Raw genomic sequence first — 17,787 nt, 5'->3', positions numbered from 1 at the left:
GCGGTTGTTTGCACATGTGTGAGGTGTCTTCGAGCTTCTTGGTATCTTCTTACCCGTAAAGCTGATTTCGTATTTATCTACACGCTGGTACTCGTACCGCTGTCGATAATTGTTCCATAGTTTTCCAATTTTTCTTCTCTCATAAGCACAGGCAATGAAATTACCTTCTCCCGGCGGGTCCACTTGGTTCGCCTCTTTTGGTAGTGGGGGGGGGGGGGGGGGGGGGGGGGCAATCTTCCGTGTGTGCGCGCGCGCGTCTTATTGCATGCGCGATGATGCGCGGGCCGTGGGGCGTGCGAACCAACCTCGGCGGTCCAGGATCCGCGTGTTCCTTTTCACGTCCAGCATTCCTATATTCAGTTTGTGTGTATACCACGGAGTATTCTACTCCGTGGTTTATACCCACGGTCTTATATACAGGTCTGGAAACCTATGCTGGAAACCCGTTCAAAAAATGGTGGGGGTGTCCTCTTATTGAAGCACCGGCCGTTTCGCCTAGTGACGACGAGTGTCGCTGCTATCGAGGGATTCAGGCTGTGTGAGATACGGAAACAGGTTTCAAAACCACGGACAGTCACCAAACTGTTTCCATCTCTCTCGCACAGCCTCAATCCCTCTATCGCAGCGACACTCATGGTCACTAGGCGAAACGGCCGGTGCTTCAATAAGAGGACATACCCCCACCACCGGAGTTTCCAGACCCTGTATATAAGACCGTGTTTATACCCGTCAGCCGAATATCACTATGGCCGTCGACCACCGTCGTCGTCGCCGTTAACTTTAGTTTTGGATCTTGTTCGACTTTCGTCGATCTGATTTGTTGTTCCGAGTCGTTTCGGAGTTAGTTTTTTAGTGCATCGTGCATCGGTCCGATCTGCATTAATGTTTCACACAACACGGAACGTAACAAATACCCCACAAGAAACCTTAACCGGGCCTGTAGCGGGATTCCGTAACTCTCTAGTGACGATTATCGCTATCGTTAACGCCTCCTATCGACAATTGTCGCTAGTGGTGATTCTGACCTAACCTGTCCAGCGATCCACTATCGCGTTGTTGATAACGTCGCTTTGGCAAATATGCTACGTACGGATCGCATCGTGTTATGATATGGGCCGATGTGCTGAACGACGTCGATTTCATTGAATAAGTAGATCGTCTGAATCCCTCCGCTTGCACTCCATCGATATGGTTCGTAACACTTTTATTGAAATAATATGTCCGTTATTGACGTATGAATACACGCTATCCATTACTTTCTTACAGGCACGAAATGCGGAGAAGGCTATGTAAGTAAAAAATTCGCTGACAATGATTGTTCTTCTTATTTGCACATTTGTGTGATTTTACATTTTAAAATCCTACCTGGCTAAACCTGTTTCTTCTTCAGGACAACCCTCGCAAGATGGCGAGCGGCTCAAAGTGGCGAAGGTATCAGAAAAGAGCAAGAAAGAAGACCTTACCTCGCCTCGGAATGTAGAGATTTGCGCAAGGCTGAGAAATGGCGGATGCAAATCATTAGGGAGGTTGCTAAGAAAGTGGCTCAAATTCAAAATGCCGGCCTCGGTGAATTTCGTATAAGGGACTTGAATGATGAGATCAATAAATTGCTGCGAGAGAAGCGACACTGGGAGGCACAAATTAAAGAACTCGGAGGTCCGGATTATTCGCGAGTTGGTCCGCGGATGTTGGACCACGAAGGTCGGGAGGTAAGCACTGTGGTATAAAAGTGCACTAACAATAATCAATTTTCGTTTTGAATCTATTATTTTTTTGCAATTAATCGAGTGTAATCGATTATTTTTCAAAACTCGATTAAGCGACCGATTCAATTATTTTTCCACATGACTGAATATTCTTCTTTACTCCCATGAATAATACAATACAATATCAATTCATATGATTAAAGTGTTAGATACTATCATTGTCTTACTTACCAACCGTGGGTATCTATTTTATATCACAAGTGAAAGATAAGTGAATATTTTTAACTGAAACTCTAAACTAACGAAAAAACTTTTCTGCCATCAAGACTACATAATGAAATTTACACAACTTCGGTTACGTATGTTCCGTTTAAAAAAAACATGAAACATTCGACTAACCGATTAATTTTCACTGATCAAATCGAATTGCGCTCAAATTATTTTTAGCTCAGTGGGCATTGCTATTGTGTAGAAACAATTTGTTTTTTTGGCACGTTATGAAATATGTGAATGATTACCGTAGGTGCCTGGCAATCGCGGATATAAGTATTTTGGCGCGGCTAAGGAACTCCCCGGGGTTCGCGAGTTATTTGAACAGGAGCCACCACCCCCACCAAGGAAAACACGTGCCGAGCTGATGAAGGACATCGATGCAGACTATTATGGGTATAGGGATGACGATGACGGTATTCTGCTACCACTGGAACAACGAGCGGAGAAGGAAGCTAGGGAGAAGGCGCAAAAGGAATGGCAGGATGTTAAGAGCAACAACAAATTAAATGCCAAAGACGATGAGGTGGAACCGACATCTCAGAGGAATATACCATCACAGGCGGACATACAGGAAGCATTGCTTGCGCGAAAAAAACAAGAACTAATAGAAAAATATGCGGTTTGATCATTTCTTTTATTACAAGCCTACGGAAATATTAACAATTGCCAATTTCCTTATTCTCATCGATGTTGTGGCATTGCCATTTTCGATGTAATAATCAATCTGGAGTAAACTTTTATAAAACGCGATTTGAACAACGATTCAATTCATTGCGATACCTCATAAAACTGATAAGGTAATATATATGATATTTTGTGCAGTAGACAATTGATTAGATTTCATTGGTTAAAAATACATGCAAGCTACAGAATCTCTTGACAGGTATTAGACAAAGTGCAATTTTTTTTGCATACGACCAGATGTTACAATATCATCTGCTCTACCGCGACCTCTATGTTCCAGAAACGCTCGTAACATCGTTAAATCTGAAATCTTGTATCAGCTATACCAGTGCTATCTGCTTAGTATTTATAGTGTTTATCGTACAAGTGAATTACGAATGTGTCAAAACTTATCAGGTTAAATTTCGCATAGAAGATCTTCCACACGATGTAACTGATTTTTTCTTTTTCTTTCAATGACCTGGCGTAAATTTGTATCCGGTACTGTAAATAAAATAGCTACTTCTCGCAAATGTTACAGATAGCGTATGCGTGTAATAGGGTGGTTCTTAAAAAGGTCATTTTTTATTTTCTACCGGGTCGACCCACAAATTCGCTTAAAATAATTCACAAATGATTACCTAATTATTTCAGATTTTCATCTCAACTTTATCCCTTGCTCGCAAGAGGGTGGAGTTCCCCATCTAACCCTTTCAGGGGCAGGCCTGGACATTTGCAAAAACGACATATATACATCATAACTATGTCGTTTTTGCGACTGTTCGGGGCTATCCCCCTATCACCTACATTGAATCTACCGAACAGATTTCGAAAAAATTTTTGTATAAGAGGGTTTCTGGGGTCACTGATTACGAATCTGTAATCAAAATATCAAAATTCCACCATGGCGGATCAAAGTACTAAAAGTCATTCGATGAGCCATATTGGATCCACCATTTTGAATTTTTAAATTTTGAGTTCAAATTCGTTATCAGTGACCAATGAAATCACCCTATACCAAGTTTTATCGACATCCGTTCGGTAGATTTAATGTGCCCCTGAAAGGGTTAAATGGGGAAATCCAACCTCTTGCAGGTACGGGTTAGAGTTGCAATGAAAAACCTGTAAAAGATGAGGGAATTATTTTTAAATTATTTGGAATCGGTTTGGAGAGTGAGCCGCTCGACAATCAAAAATGACCTTAACGAATACCCTAGCACGTATCTTTGATTATCGGACACATTGAATGCGGCAGGTTACGAATAAAAATTTTACATTATTTCACATATAATTTTCGAAATAGACGAAATTTTAAGCAGCATAGCAGTATAAAACAATCCTTAATAACAAATTAATGTACAACATTTAGATTGCTTAAATAGTGATCTTTAAATACGTGGTGTACTATCTGAGTGACTAGGAGGCACAAATAAATAGAAACAGCCGAGCATACGCCGTAGCTATCAATGGCTTGGAATTTTGGAATGTGTAACTTTCTGTAAGTAGAATTCATAGAGTATTTGTAGGTAGAATGTCATAAAAATTACCAACGGTATACATCCAAGATGGAATCAGGAACCAACTGAGACTACCATTATTTTGTGTCTTCCGTGTGCAAGTGTATAATACGAAAATTAGGCTCTCAAACGTGTACACGAGTTTAAGTCATTAGTATTATAGCATTATTCCTGCATCGACTTTGTAGTCGTCCGTCAGTCGCCTGCCTAAAGAAAAGAAAAAAAAAAAAAAAACGAACCGGCACACGGCAGTGTATCATTATTATTTGATGTAAGAAACAATACGGCCCGAATCGTCGTATACCGATGATCCCTAGAATTCGTGATTCTGCTCAAGGTCGTAACAAGGCGTGCCATCGCTGTACTTGAGCATTGAATGTTGCTTGACGAGCAATTCGCATGTCGTTCCAGTGTTGCAATTCTTCCGGTCCCGAGCTGTTTAGTCCCAGGCAAAGCCAACCTATCATCTCACGTCCCTTTCGTCCCATGCCGCCTCTGCGACGATTGTAGACGGATAAAAAGAGAGTTACGTCCCCCAATTGAAACAAGGCAACCTGTGGGCGAATGTATTTGAATATGGAACAGCAATTTACTGAAATGCATTTCATATAGGCAGTGAATGCTATGAACTGTTGAGCTTTTGAGGCAGGCACAAAATAACTACCTGAAATACAAATGTTTCCTTGTAAAGTGGATTGGGTTGCGCCCGTTTAATACCGGTTTTCGATCGACCCAATTCACAAGCATTGCTGTCTACCAGAGCCAGTTTAACATAAGTGTCCGGCGGTCTAGCGTCATTGCCGCCGCCCCCTCGAAAATGCGACCCCTTGATTATTTCCACAGATAATCGTCCAGTAGTCCCGTTGTAGGCGAGACCAAGTAAGATCTCCGCTATGCTTCCACCTCTCATTCCGTTACCGTAAAGCGGTACCAAGGGCGGCGTAATGTACGATCGAACAGATTGTTGCGAACCCATGGAATCGCTGCGGGTCAAGCTACCACTTGTTCCCCAATCCTGCACCTATTTACGATTGTAAAAATATTTATTTATTTTTTTCATCCTGTTTCATTTATCCAATAATTACTTGTCTGCAATGTAATGCTAAATTAGCATTTCTACTGAAGGGTTTCTTTCGAGTTTCCATCCCCTTGCCGATAGTCAGCTATATTGTACATGTACGTACGTGTGTATTTACATACATAGCCAGCTTTGTCATATCACATGAGTAATGTGGTATAAACATCAGATAAAAGTAAATTTTTACCGTGGATAAAGATTGGGGTGGGCGTTGCAAGGGTAGCCACAGTGTGGTTTCCAATTGCAGATTTATTTGGTCAAAAGAAACCCTTGCCTCTCCAAGCAATCTCTCCCTCCGTATACGCCCAGTCCACCAGTACACCCTCAGCCTGACACCCATCCCATTCACGTCTTCAGGATTAACACGATGTAGCAGAAAGCTTTCCATGTATTGCGGCGTAGTCCCTTGACGGACTCTGGTTTTGCGTCTCTGTTTCTTAGATGGCAACAAAACCAAACGAACCTGACTACCACCTATCATATTCGGATAATTCCGTCCCTGCAGCACTTGAACCTGCAACAAACAATGCCACATTACCTTTAAACCAATATGATCCGATGAGGCAATCTGACTTTATATATCTATTTTCTGATTATTGGATAATTGTCAGCGCCGTTACTAATGAGTGTCTTTATATGGCGAACAGACCGTCATTTCACGCATCGGCGCGTCGTATATCAACGCCACCTCCAAGCTGTGAATTTCCTCCGCTTGAATCGGTACAGGAGATTCCTTGTGATGATTCAAACATTGCTGCCGGTCTGCTTTATTTTCCTCTTCCCTTTTATCTTTAATGTCCATTTCTTCGGTTCCAATCGCATTGGGGGTACCCACTTCAACTACACACTAAGAAATTTGATTATAATTCACAATATGTCGGTTAATGACTCATTCTCACCGATATTACGGTGTGTAAATTTCTGTGCATGATTTCCAACCTTGTTCCAATATTTTGACGATGTGCTAGAAAAAAATGGAAGTGCGAGACAAATTCCGACGCATGATTCTCGCGGAACTGCTTTACCCAATGTGGTGTAGGATATAATGTCAACCGAATATTGGGCATACCTGTTGCCGATCCAGAAGTGATTTCTCTTCTGTACCACTGCAGCTCAATACCTTTCCAACATCTGCGTTATTTTTTAAGGAATGAATATCGTGTCAAATATAATAAAAAGTGACTGATTCAATTTCTGTGTACACTTTGTACATGCAAAGGATGAACGGGTTTTTATAGAAACAGCAATTATTAGACAAGTTAGAACTTGACTTGCCTGTTGCCCCGGGACCATCTGCTGTTATGGCAAGGCTGTCACGTGAGAGATGAGATCCAAAATTAGGCTGACGCAATGCTTCCTCCTCAGATTCTGAACTTGTCTCCACATCCGAATGGAAATCCAATGTTTTGCCTGGGTCAAAATTGAGTTGCAGTACAGGTGTGGAAGTAATACTATTTTAATTTCAGTAAGAACTTTTGAAATCTCGATCATTCTATTGCCTATTCAATGATGGGAATAGTTTTTCCTTTCTGTAATACTTTGCATTGGTAATACATTTTTTTTATTTAGTGCTCAACAATCAGACTCAATAATTGAGACAATCGGAGATGTGCGCAGCGCAAGAGAAAATCATAGAAAATCCATTTCAATGGTTACTAAATTGTTTGAGTTACCAAGATTCGTGCTGAGTTGGGATGACGAGCTGTTATTAGACTGGCAAAAAGGTACGCACACGCCACCAAAGTAAGTAGCAGGTGGGGAAGATGTGAAACACCATTTCCGTGACAAGTAAAGGAAGAGAACCAGCAGGAGAGCCCCGAATCCTGCGACAGCACCGAGAAACGCCGCTGTCTCGACCGATACTGCAAAGGCAATGAGAATTACAGTTGTAATGCATGTATAGCTGATTACATTGCTTGTGTGACGGTAAAACTGAAAGTTACATATCTGCGTGTGCATGTTACATTATAATTGAGCATGCTGATATCAGTCCATTCACTAGGGTAAATTTTTGAAACAGTAACAAGGACCAAGAATTGTAGGTAGTTGGTTGGGTTAGCGAGCGTTCCAGGAAATGTGGAAACGACTGTGCACGAATCTGGTGAAAAGCAAGACAACAGTGGACTCACCCGGCAGAAAATGGTCCGACCCAGCAAGAATCATACTCGCTCAATTCGTAATTCTATAATATGCTTTATACATTTATAAGGTAAAAAAATCTTCTGTAGGACAGAATTCATGGCTCGAGTAGCTAAGTCGTCAGGGTAGCGCTGTCGCGAAATACGGAAAACTTTTTATTTACAAACAACAGCGGTCCCGCCCCCTTAGCGACCCTGTGCGCCGGGCAACGCACACGATCACTAAATACTGATATTTATTACCATTGCACACCGCATACCTACCCTGTAAAAACGGACGCCGCAAGCGCGTGCGGTCCACCTGACGCAAATGTCAGGTTAGAGCTTACTGCGATGTAAAATAGGTTTTGTCTTGATTATTACTTTATTCGTTACTCTATACTATGCAGGGCAAGAAACAATGCGATTTCCGTTTTTATGTACTTTTAAACGATCGTATTCAACAGTTTCCTACTTGATTGATTTGAATTTTGAATTGACAGTTTTGAGCAATCTCAAAGCTACGGTTTCAGCCCGGTAGGGCGGCGCAGCGGTTTTAACTTAACTGTTGCGACCAGTTTGTCACAAGGTGAGTGTAATCTTGTGATTTGATTGGTGCCTCGTGAGCCCGCAGATTGGACCGTATGCGTATGTGACGTCGTTAGCCACTCCCCGATAATTCTAGAATTTAGTTACTAGATCCGATCGCAGAATGTAAGCACAGCTAGATGCAGTCATGGTGCCGTCTCACGTAGGTACGTACGGATCGCCGGAATCCCATATGAATGAACGGAACGGGGTAGATTTAAATTTGTGCTATTCAGCTTCATTTGTCTGTTTAGATCATGATCTGTAGACGCAGGTCTGGAAACTCCGGCACTTTTTTGGAGTGGGGGGTGTGTAGTCTTTGGTGAAGGAAGATTTATTCAGTCCCTGTTATGACCACCAGAGTCGTTGCGATCTAGAAGCTTTGGACACCCAACACGTTGACTGAGCAATATATCATCAGTCAACGCCTAACATGACGAATTCATCTCTGCAACCCTCCGTGTATCGTGCCCTTGTGTCAGCAGCAGTGTTACCGACGCTACAGCACGACTTCAAGAATTGGCTTACATCGTAATCAGTGCAGAGGTGTAGATGAGGCAATTTTTTGAAGATTACTCGGCAAACGAGGAAGGCATTGGCACATGTCATCGGACTGGCGAATAGCCGTTCAGGAAAGAAGAAGAAGAAGAACGAAGAAGGCATAGGATTTCGTATGTAGAGGTTAGGAGTGGTAGGCATACAAATGACAGCGTGAATAGTTGGTGTTACTTTACTAGGATAGGACTGGTTTTGCGCTGAATTTTTGGTTGAATTTTACGAGAAATACTGCGAAACTGACCGTAATTCAGAAGCAGAGAGGATCGACGAATGTAGGTGGCGACTTTGCTGCGGGCAGAGGTGTACATAGTACGTTTAAGGGTACACATACACGTATAAAATGGATGGAGCACTTGGGAATGAGGTTAGTAATACTTATGAAATTAACTCAATAATAACTTTCCATCCACCATACATCGCTTCTTACAGTAATGTCGTAATGTCTTTATATGAAGTGGTGAAAAATTCTATTGTCAAGTCTGTCAATAATAACGTATTATCTACCGTTGACCGAAGGTTGCTGATATAGCCAGCCAGATAAATCGGATTTTGATGCTCGGTGCGACTAAGTGAGAGTTTTCGAGGGAAGGTTGGGTATAGAAATTTCCTGTCGATAATAGCTTGATCAATATTGTAAAACCCCTAAGTGAGACAATAAATGTAGGCTAGTAATGGCATTACCTCTGTGCCCAAGGTTACTGTTTGCTTGCTCCAAATCAATACCTGTGACTGGCTGTATTTAGCAATCTTCAATCAACGGAAGAGACGTAGCATTCTACTTGTTATCCTATACCTTGGTTCGCACCTCGTGAAGAGATGTAGACACTGACTGTTTCAACATACTGCATTTCCGTAAATCTAGACTGACTTGAAACTGCTGCTAGTAGCTAGGCCAAACCAGTGACTAAAGCCTACAGTTATGAGTTCAATCATAGATTGGTTAAGAAACCAGTTTCAGCGCTCCGCAACGACATGTTATGTCCCTGCACTGTGCTTCTTCTTTCTTCCCCGCTCTCGCACTTTCAGAGGGCTTCTGTTCGAGGTCTTTCCACCTTGTCTTTTGACTTCAATGTTGAAGACTTTCTCGTTACCACTCAATCTTGATTAGGGTTAATTGGCAAAAGATCAGCCACAGAAGTATAATTTACATGATATTAAAATCGGTCTATCTACTTGTGTACTTTGTCTTTTTTTTTGTACAAAATTCCTGGTTTTGTGTTTGTGAGACATTAAATCAAGAGTGAAACTATATATTTCAGGCACAGGGACAGCAAATAATACTGGATCCTCGTCAGTTAAGGCAAATGGAACAGCAAGAGATTCAGAAACAGCTAGCAAGCGTTCCGTCTTCTGTCCATCATTCACACCCGACTATACCGAAATTGACTACCATGGGAATGCCGTCGGTTGCCGTTGAAATACCACAAGCGCCGTTGCCCAGTCTTCTCAATTTAAAGATTGCACCTCCGATCGAGATGCAGCTCTCTGGAACTCCAGAGGAGCATGGTAATAAGGCCGAAGAGGTGCGTGATGGCGACAATGAGGACCTCTGCAAAGAAGGAAGAAATGGTGTATCCGACATAGTGAGCACGACCAAGCTTCCTGTTGCTTTGGAACAGGCGCTTGCATTGAAAACTGAGAGAGCCAAGGAGCTGGGCGGTGATCTGAACGACGACCACGATAACAGCGCTCACGGCCATGCAATGTTTCAAACATCGCATCCATCTAACCCAGCTTCTGACTTACGCGACAACTTACTACCAGACTCGATTCTCTTGGAGGACTTACTTCCGGAACCAGACGCACCACGGGTTCGACAGGATGTGAGGGGAACCAAGAACCGCAAAAAGAAAAAGAAACGGAAGAAGAAGAGCAGCGATGAGAAGAATGAGGATGTAAACGAGACCAGGACGCCTGATGTCAAGGTCAGGAACATTGACGACCCGCAGATTGAGTACATCCAAGAGATCCCGAGTATCAATGACTTGGAACCAATGTATCGTCAATTTGCCAGAGTTTTTGACGCGTTCAAGCTGACGGAACCTGAAGTTCGCGGTGGCACGGGCATAGGCCAAAATGCAACAAGTGATAAGATTGAACCCATTGGCCAGTATCCACCCTTGACAAACACATTGGCAGCGGGTCCACTTAGCAAAATCCCGCCTATTGACGACTTTGACGACGACCCATCCCAGCAGAATCAGCATAATCAGCAGGGTGGAGGCCAGGGCACCGGAGAAGGAGGCACACCGCGTCTTTCTAAACGCAAACTGAAGAGGCTAACGCGCCTGAGTGTGGCTGAACTGAAGCAACTCGTCGGGCGTCCAGATGTTGTAGAGATGCACGACGTCACAGCGCGGGACCCCAAACTTTTGGTGCAGCTGAAAGCTCATCGAAATACGGTACCTGTGCCAAGACACTGGTGCTTCAAGCGCAAGTACCTACAGGGTAAACGAGGCATCGAAAAGCCTCCTTTCGATTTGCCTGATTTTATCAAGCGTACCGGTATTACGGAAATGCGAGCGAGCCTTCAGGAACGGGATGACACACGCACCTTAAAGGCGAAAATGCGAGAACGGGCAAGGCCGAAACTTGGCAAAATAGACATTGACTACCAGAAACTTCATGACGCATTTTTCAAGTGGCAGACAAAGCCCCGTATGACTATACACGGCGATCTCTACTACGAAGGTAAGGAATTCGAAACGAGACTGAAGGAAAAGAAGCCCGGTGAATTATCCGACGAGTTACGAACAGCTCTGGGAATGCCGGTTGGTCCGAACTGTCATAAGGTACCGCCACCTTGGTTGATCGCTATGCAACGTTATGGCCCTCCGCCGAGTTATCCAAACCTCAAGATTCCTGGTCTGAATGCGCCTATACCCGAGGGATGCGCATTCGGTTATCACGCTGGCGGATGGGGTAAGCCACCCGTCGACGAGACGGGCCGCCCGTTGTACGGAGACGTATTCGGTGTTGCCAGGGCGCCAGGGGTCGATGCGATGGACGAAGAAGTTGATCGCGGTATGTGGGGTGAGCCGGAATCAGAGTCGTCGGGTGAGGACGAAGACGAGGACGACGCCGAGGAGGGTAATGAGGGTGACGGGATTGAAGGAAAAGAGGGCGATGCCGGAGATGCAAGTGGCTTGGTTACACCCGGTGCCGAAGGCTTAGTCACACCGAGCGGTATTGCGTCAATTCCGGCGGGGTTAGAAACACCCGAAACCATTGAGCTCAGAAAGAAGAAGATTGAGAGCGAAATGGAGGGCGGGGACACGCCTGCGCTATACCAAGTTTTGCAGGAGCGTCGCGCAGAGGGACTTGGGGCAAGCATGATGGGAAGTACCCATGTGTACGATATGACTGGTGCAGTCGGAGGTCAGGCACCCCCCTCCGTCATCGCAGCTGCTCGTAGATCTGGGGCCGTTGGAACAAGCGCATCGGGTGCCGGCGGAGGTGGTCTAGGAACAGCGGGTGTCGGCGGTAGTACATCTGCCGAAGGTAAAGGTGACAGGGACGCAGCTGTTGAATTGGCGCTTGATCCAAGCGAGCTGGACCTTGATTCAGAGGCAATGGCTTCACGTTACGAAGAGACAATGAGATCGCGCCAGGCTCACCTGCGACGCGAGGACTTGTCCGATATGCTTCAAGATCATGTACAAAGGCAAAAGGTGATATTCTGAATTTTTAGTAGAAATTATTGTAAATCACAAATTATTGTCATTTTACTGTACCGGGAGATTATCTATTCGATCTATTACGATAATTTGCGTTGCCAGTGCTGTCCTTCCAGTTATAAGCCAATTGCACGTGTTGTGTAACCAACACAAATAAGCGTACCCTTTTAAAGATAATCGCCAGGTATGCTCAGTCGCGGTGCATACGTTACTTTCAAGTGACTCAAAGCTCACACCTAATACGTTATTGTTGCAGAGCAAGAGAAAACGTCAGCAGAATCAGGAGACCAAAGCATCCAAGAAGTACAAGGAATTCAAATTCTAATTGAAACCTGTCTCGTCAACGTATCCCCTAATCATATTCCAAAATTGTTCATGTGTCTACCGTATGTATGTCATTCAAGTGATTCAATACTTTCACATTATATACGAACTCTATCTGAATTATAAAATGAATGCGATCATTTATATCACTTTGCCCACCATTACGTGGGCTACATTATAATTGGCCAAAACTGTATGCATACACCCGGTATGTCCCTGTACGCCATTCGGCTTGTGCAGGGCAAGAGAGGCAATAGATTTGTGAAAGTGATTGGGCGCCTGCAGCCTGGCTTAGGATGTTCAATAGAAATCCGCGCGAATGCATAAAAAACAAGGAAAACTGCAGAATACCTTACCCAGATGTAGCTGGGCCGAGTTCAAACCTCAGCTTGCTGACTCAGCCCCCGACTGACAATTGTTAAGAGTTTTCGCGCAGGTCCTCATAGTCGTGCTGGGGATTTGAACTCAATTCCTCCCGATTCACAGTCTCACACACCTGTGCGCGACACTACTCCGGCCGGTAGTACATACATACATCATACGTAATTTTATACAGTTGTGTAAAATCCCCTTTTTCACCACGAAGAATTACTGAATTTCATGCAACAACAACAGTGCAGGGGTTTAAGACCGATGTGGTTCGAGCTTGTGCGTAATTTAAAACTAGCTAAAAAATAACGCAGGTTGTACTGAAATACGTATCTCTAATATTATATTATCAATACAATAATACTTTGGTTGGTGCACTTGTATGTACTGCATACTGTACTGTAACATGACATTATGAATCCTATACATGTTGCTTAATCTGAGAATGGTCGATTTTCCACACACTGTACGTCACCAGGAGACGCGAAATATGATAAAGAAGTAGCATCAGACAAGGTAACGTCATTGCGATTACAAATCTGCTAATCGCACTACCAATGTCCATCCAGCTACCTCGGGGTGTAACCGTATGCATGACTTGCAGTGTTAGACAATCGGCAAGGAGGATTGTCGTCATGAAAAGGTTTGACGGTGCAAGGGTCCTGATACCACACCCAACAACCAATAGTGGAATGCTGGTCTTCAGGACGATCAGAGTACACATGGTGAATGGCGAGAATACTGTAAGAAAATGTCTTGTCCATGTTGGGTCGAACGAACTAATGCTTGCTATGTTTCCAGTACCAAAGAACCCCAGTAGCACGTACAGCATCTGAGTCCGAATGAATAATAACATAACATGTAAGAAAAAAGAGTATCTAAGGTTCCGACATATCTTGCATGCACAATCTGATAGGTGCAGATAGTGCTTGAGCTGAATATAAGATTACCAATGATGTGTACAAAGCTTGAAGCAACTTTAAATTTTACTCGCACCTCATACAGCAGGTAAAAGGATACAAAAAATCCAGCCACCAAAAAGTCTTTCACGCTGATGGTTTCCTTCTTCTTGAATCCCCACATTTTACAACGTTTGTCAGTAGTCATAGGCCAACAAAGAAGATGACCCGTCAACGCGATAAGGAAGAGTGGCTCATACGATACGGAGAGTAAGGCAAGGGTTGGTAAAAATGCCAAACTTACTCCAAATATTCTACCCTTGACTTCAACCGAATAAGCGCATATGCACAACGGCGTAGAGATTAATATTAGCCAGGACAAGAGGCTTCGACCATCCACGAGTCCCGAAGATATTAAGGCTGTTGTTGTAAGTCTTACACCTTCCACGGCCTTCAGAGAAATATTCATGTGACGATCGTCGGCGGTAATCACTGTCATTCCTCCAATAACCAAGGCCAGCAAGCTGTTGAAGAAATACTTGCATTACTTTCGTGACACATGGTCACGTGCGTCATATACCATAAGTCGGTACGTAATGTAATACTTGAAACATTACATTACCACTTAATGCTCAAAGTGGATAAGGTAAAATTCTTCCTCATCTTTCTATGACTATCAGACAGGACAAAGATCAAGCAAAGGGAATTGTCTGACAGATTCTTACACGAGATGTGTCTGTGTGTCGGGGCCTACGGTCGGTAGTAGCGGAAAGGCGGCCAAAACGATTGTTGTCCAGGGAAGAAAACGATCCGCGTCCTTGAAGAGAACACCCTGTATCACGCACATACACAGAGTCGCTGCTCCGAATATCCACCTCATCGTTAAAGCAAAGGACATAATCGACGTCAGAGAAATCGTACAACCTATCCAATACCATCCGCCACGGAACGATGGACAAGGGTTAGCGCTGAAACTTCGAGTGGCAAGCCATGAAGAAAGCAGTGCCAATAATGCATACCCTTGCAAACGCCATCCACTTGTACCTGAAACTTTCGATTATTTAACAAACTTGTCCGCTGCAAAAGTGCTGTAAAAAATTCGGCAGTCAAGTAACTAGGGCCGCTTACCTCTGTGCACAATAAAGAGAAGGATTGAGGTGCACACGAACAGGACATCCCAGAGTAATACCAATTTTGGGCGATTCTCATCGAGCGAGATGTTAGTGATTTTGAGAAAGAGCAGCATGATCCATCCCAGCCATGAAATTGTCAAATAAAACATGAGCCGACCTCTGTGATACTCGCGAAAATAAACAAGAGATTCCTTGGCAAGCGACATTAGTCCTTTTCCTTCGTTTATCGCTTCCATTGTCTTGCCAGCTGTCAAGAGATACTCGGCTCGGTGAATTCCCTGAGAAAGACTTGTTTCCCTTAGGTGTGGCTCGCTATCGGATCCGTGACTGAGCACTCGGTTTCCCCTCACCTGGTGTTTCAGTTGTTTGAGATTGGCTATTAAAGCACCCGCTGTATACGCTGCATTCTCATCTCTCAGATACTTCATGGGTAAAACACCCTATGGAAGAAATTGAACATTGGTCCTCAAAGTGCTCTCTCTTTTGATACCTAACTTGCACCACTTGCATGATCTTCGTACACCAGATCGCAAGAACATCGGTCCTCAAAGTACTTTCTCTTTTAGTTTCTAACTACCAACACTTGCACGATTTTCTTACATCAGATCGCAAGAATTCATCAACAGTGCACAAGGGTAATGAAAAATATCTCATTCCCCTCGCGCACATAATATTAATAAGATAAAGACCAACCTCGTTGTTGACCGGAATTGGAATTCCTAGTAGAGATGATATTAATGGCGCGATGTCTGCCTGTTCCACGTCTACTTGTTTCTTGAGTGAATTTACACCGGAACCCCAGACAACTAGAGGGGTTTCGGTCTCGTCCAGAGAACCGCTTCCGTGAGAACCCCAGTCTGTCATTCCATGATCAGATGTAAAAACATACGCCGTGCGATTGTCACCATAGTGCTCTTCGACCGTCCGAACAAGTCTCTCAATCTCCCGATCGACATAAGTCACACATCCACGATACTCCCTAAAATATTACACGCAGGTTCACAGGTCAGACAGAGGCACAGCTGTACTATATTGTTTCAAATAAACAATCGTTCTGATTATGACTCTATAGTACTCTACTGATCCTGAAACATGAGCTCGAAAAGTATTCCACGAATACAAATGTGAGGACGATCCTGCATAATATAAATTGCGTTTAACACATTGATGGAGTTCCAATGTAGTAATCGTATTAAATACAAGGAATCATGTTATTTCAGATGGGATGGATCATTACCTGGAATATGGTTTATTTGCATGGCCAGCCGTATCACAACCAAGAAGATGGAGAAATAAGATGATACGATCCAAATATTTAGTCTCTGGTTCGTTATCCGTTAACCATTGGTAAACCTCTTTAAATACCCATGAATCTAAACGAATTATGCCTTCCGAATTCCCATCAAAATCCTGCCAGTTGGCAGGATAGCTTTTCCCCTGCACTTTATCTCCACTTCCTGCCGGTCAAAAGAAACTTCAGGGTTTCAGGTCAGAGTAGAAACTAGTATATATCCGATATGCTGCTAACCTTTGACAAACATAGGTATGATGTCGGGGCTACCCCAAGCCCATGTTTGGTGGCTCCGATTAAACACAGAATCAAAGTCCACAGGGTTCTCTTTCCAACCCTTAAAGAGTGCACTAGGATCCTCATACAAACCAGCAGCGAGCGCCACGTGCCCAGGTCGAGATTCTGTTGGCATTCTGGTCCTCGAAACTCCCCATGTACCTCGTTCAGTCATTATCCTACTGTGGTTTCTCTTGTTTATTTACTTATTTCACCGTATTCCATTTTCTTTAGTAATATACCCATGCACATCTCTGAATAGTTGCTGTAAACTCGTGGAAGAATTGAACAGAGAAGGAAGGGTAAACTGTGAATATAATTACATCAGGTATGGCGGTGGGTCCTCGATAAAGGTACGGAATCTCAGCCCGTCGGCTACAAATAATACCAATCTCTTTGCCGGCGGAGCCGAAGGCAATTGTATTGGCGGTAGACCTTTCAGCACGGGGGAATGAAAATTGACATCCAAAACGCCCCAAAGGATGGCCACGTGCATAAGAGATCCCCAAATCCAAAATAAATATCCCATAGTTAATCTGGCTGAAGGTCTTCTCTAGATTTCTATTACATTTGAATATAAAAATTCATTAATGATTCATTAATGAATTCAAGGTCATGCATGCCTTAGGTGACAAAACTCTGTGAAATCTCGTGCTTCTAAGTTTATGTACGAGTCCCGTCAACGTCTTTCAAATAATCCATCTCAGCCTTGCTATCTCGGACTTTGCTCTTCTCGTATCTTCGGCACAATGAAATTCACGTTTGCATAAGTTATAAAATATGAATTTCTACTTCTCTTGTTTTCTAATCCTGTGTAATTGACCGTCGGGTTGACAATACTGTGAAATTCTGAGGAACCTGTTAAAGAGCATACGTCAGGTGCGCAAGCACCCAATAATTGTTTCCTATTTTTTCCTCTCTTTTTTTACGGTATGGCTATTTCCATCAATTTGATTTTATTGGCTGATCGAATCGAAACAAGTTCAAATTTTCGTTTGCTCGTCAGGTTCATCGGGCCGATCGGGGCCGAAAGTGAATTATCATACCAACGCGTGTTTGAGGTTATGCTGGTTTAAGATAGGTTATTGACAGTTTCCTTCGATTGAAAACGACGCAATGCACAAGAAGAATTCGAAATGTGCTGTTTTTTCACATAGAAAATGTGAACATTAATTAGAATGTCACTAGTAACGTATGTGTACAATCGATATATGCATGCACGTATACGTCGCCCGCTCCGACTTCCTGAGAGATTAACCAATCATACGAATGGGTTGTGAGAGAAAACCCCTGATTGTACTTTCTCATATACGCACGC

General features: G+C 43.4%; 4 protein-coding genes across 8 annotated transcripts; 2 read left to right on the top strand and 2 right to left on the bottom strand.

Moving 5' to 3' along the window:
* Nucleotides 1-292: 292 nt before the first annotated feature.
* Nucleotides 293-2,738, top strand: LOC107223555 (pre-mRNA-splicing factor ISY1 homolog). Its single transcript, XM_015663262.2, has 4 exons — nt 293-1,191; nt 1,267-1,289; nt 1,391-1,709; nt 2,230-2,738. The coding sequence occupies exons 1-4, from the start codon at nt 1,189-1,191 to the stop codon at nt 2,602-2,604; spliced, it is 720 nt and encodes a 239-aa protein (XP_015518748.1). The 5' UTR covers nt 293-1,188; the 3' UTR covers nt 2,605-2,738.
* On the bottom strand, nt 2,595-7,597 carry LOC107223530 (synaptotagmin-14). The gene is made up of 8 exons (XM_046745662.1): nt 7,367-7,597; nt 6,911-7,099; nt 6,513-6,647; nt 6,307-6,368; nt 5,887-6,084; nt 5,425-5,751; nt 4,824-5,180; nt 2,595-4,713 (listed from the first exon to the last, which is right to left on the bottom strand). Exons 1-8 carry the CDS (start codon nt 7,398-7,400, stop codon nt 4,492-4,494), a joined length of 1,524 nt encoding a protein of 507 aa, XP_046601618.1. The 5' UTR covers nt 7,401-7,597; the 3' UTR covers nt 2,595-4,491.
* A 599-nt stretch (nt 7,598-8,196) lies between these two features.
* On the top strand, nt 8,197-13,702 carry LOC107223539 (splicing factor 3B subunit 2). Of its 3 annotated transcripts, XM_015663237.2 has the most exons (4): nt 8,197-8,613; nt 8,680-8,864; nt 9,760-12,171; nt 12,434-13,702. In XM_015663237.2, the coding sequence occupies exons 2-4, from the start codon at nt 8,841-8,843 to the stop codon at nt 12,500-12,502; spliced, it is 2,505 nt and encodes an 834-aa protein (XP_015518723.1). In that variant the 5' UTR covers nt 8,197-8,613; nt 8,680-8,840; the 3' UTR covers nt 12,503-13,702. The 3 variants fall into 3 exon arrangements, with proteins under 3 accessions (XP_015518723.1, XP_046601612.1, XP_015518722.1); XM_046745656.1 differs by having other exon boundaries at nt 8,197-8,864; nt 9,766-12,171; XM_015663236.2 differs by having other exon boundaries at nt 8,197-8,864.
* LOC107223537 (GPI ethanolamine phosphate transferase 1) lies at nt 13,189-17,771 on the bottom strand. 3 transcript variants are annotated; one of them, XM_046745653.1, is made up of 9 exons: nt 17,516-17,771; nt 16,793-17,030; nt 16,431-16,651; nt 16,140-16,359; nt 15,596-15,881; nt 14,898-15,342; nt 14,495-14,819; nt 13,867-14,293; nt 13,189-13,702 (listed from the first exon to the last, which is right to left on the bottom strand). In XM_046745653.1, exons 2-9 carry the CDS (start codon nt 16,996-16,998, stop codon nt 13,292-13,294), a joined length of 2,541 nt encoding a protein of 846 aa, XP_046601609.1. In that variant the 5' UTR covers nt 16,999-17,030; nt 17,516-17,771; the 3' UTR covers nt 13,189-13,291. The 3 variants fall into 3 exon arrangements, with proteins under 3 accessions (XP_046601609.1, XP_046601611.1, XP_015518719.2); XM_046745655.1 differs by having other exon boundaries at nt 14,495-14,813; nt 16,793-17,768; XM_015663233.2 differs by having other exon boundaries at nt 13,891-14,293; nt 16,793-17,766.
* Nucleotides 17,772-17,787: the final 16 nt, after the last annotated feature.

The sequence above is a fragment of the Neodiprion lecontei genome, chromosome 7 (assembly GCF_021901455.1).
Source record: "Neodiprion lecontei isolate iyNeoLeco1 chromosome 7, iyNeoLeco1.1, whole genome shotgun sequence".
Classification (NCBI taxonomy): domain Eukaryota; kingdom Metazoa; phylum Arthropoda; class Insecta; order Hymenoptera; family Diprionidae; genus Neodiprion; species Neodiprion lecontei.
This window is presented reverse-complemented; position numbering and strand designations above follow the sequence as displayed.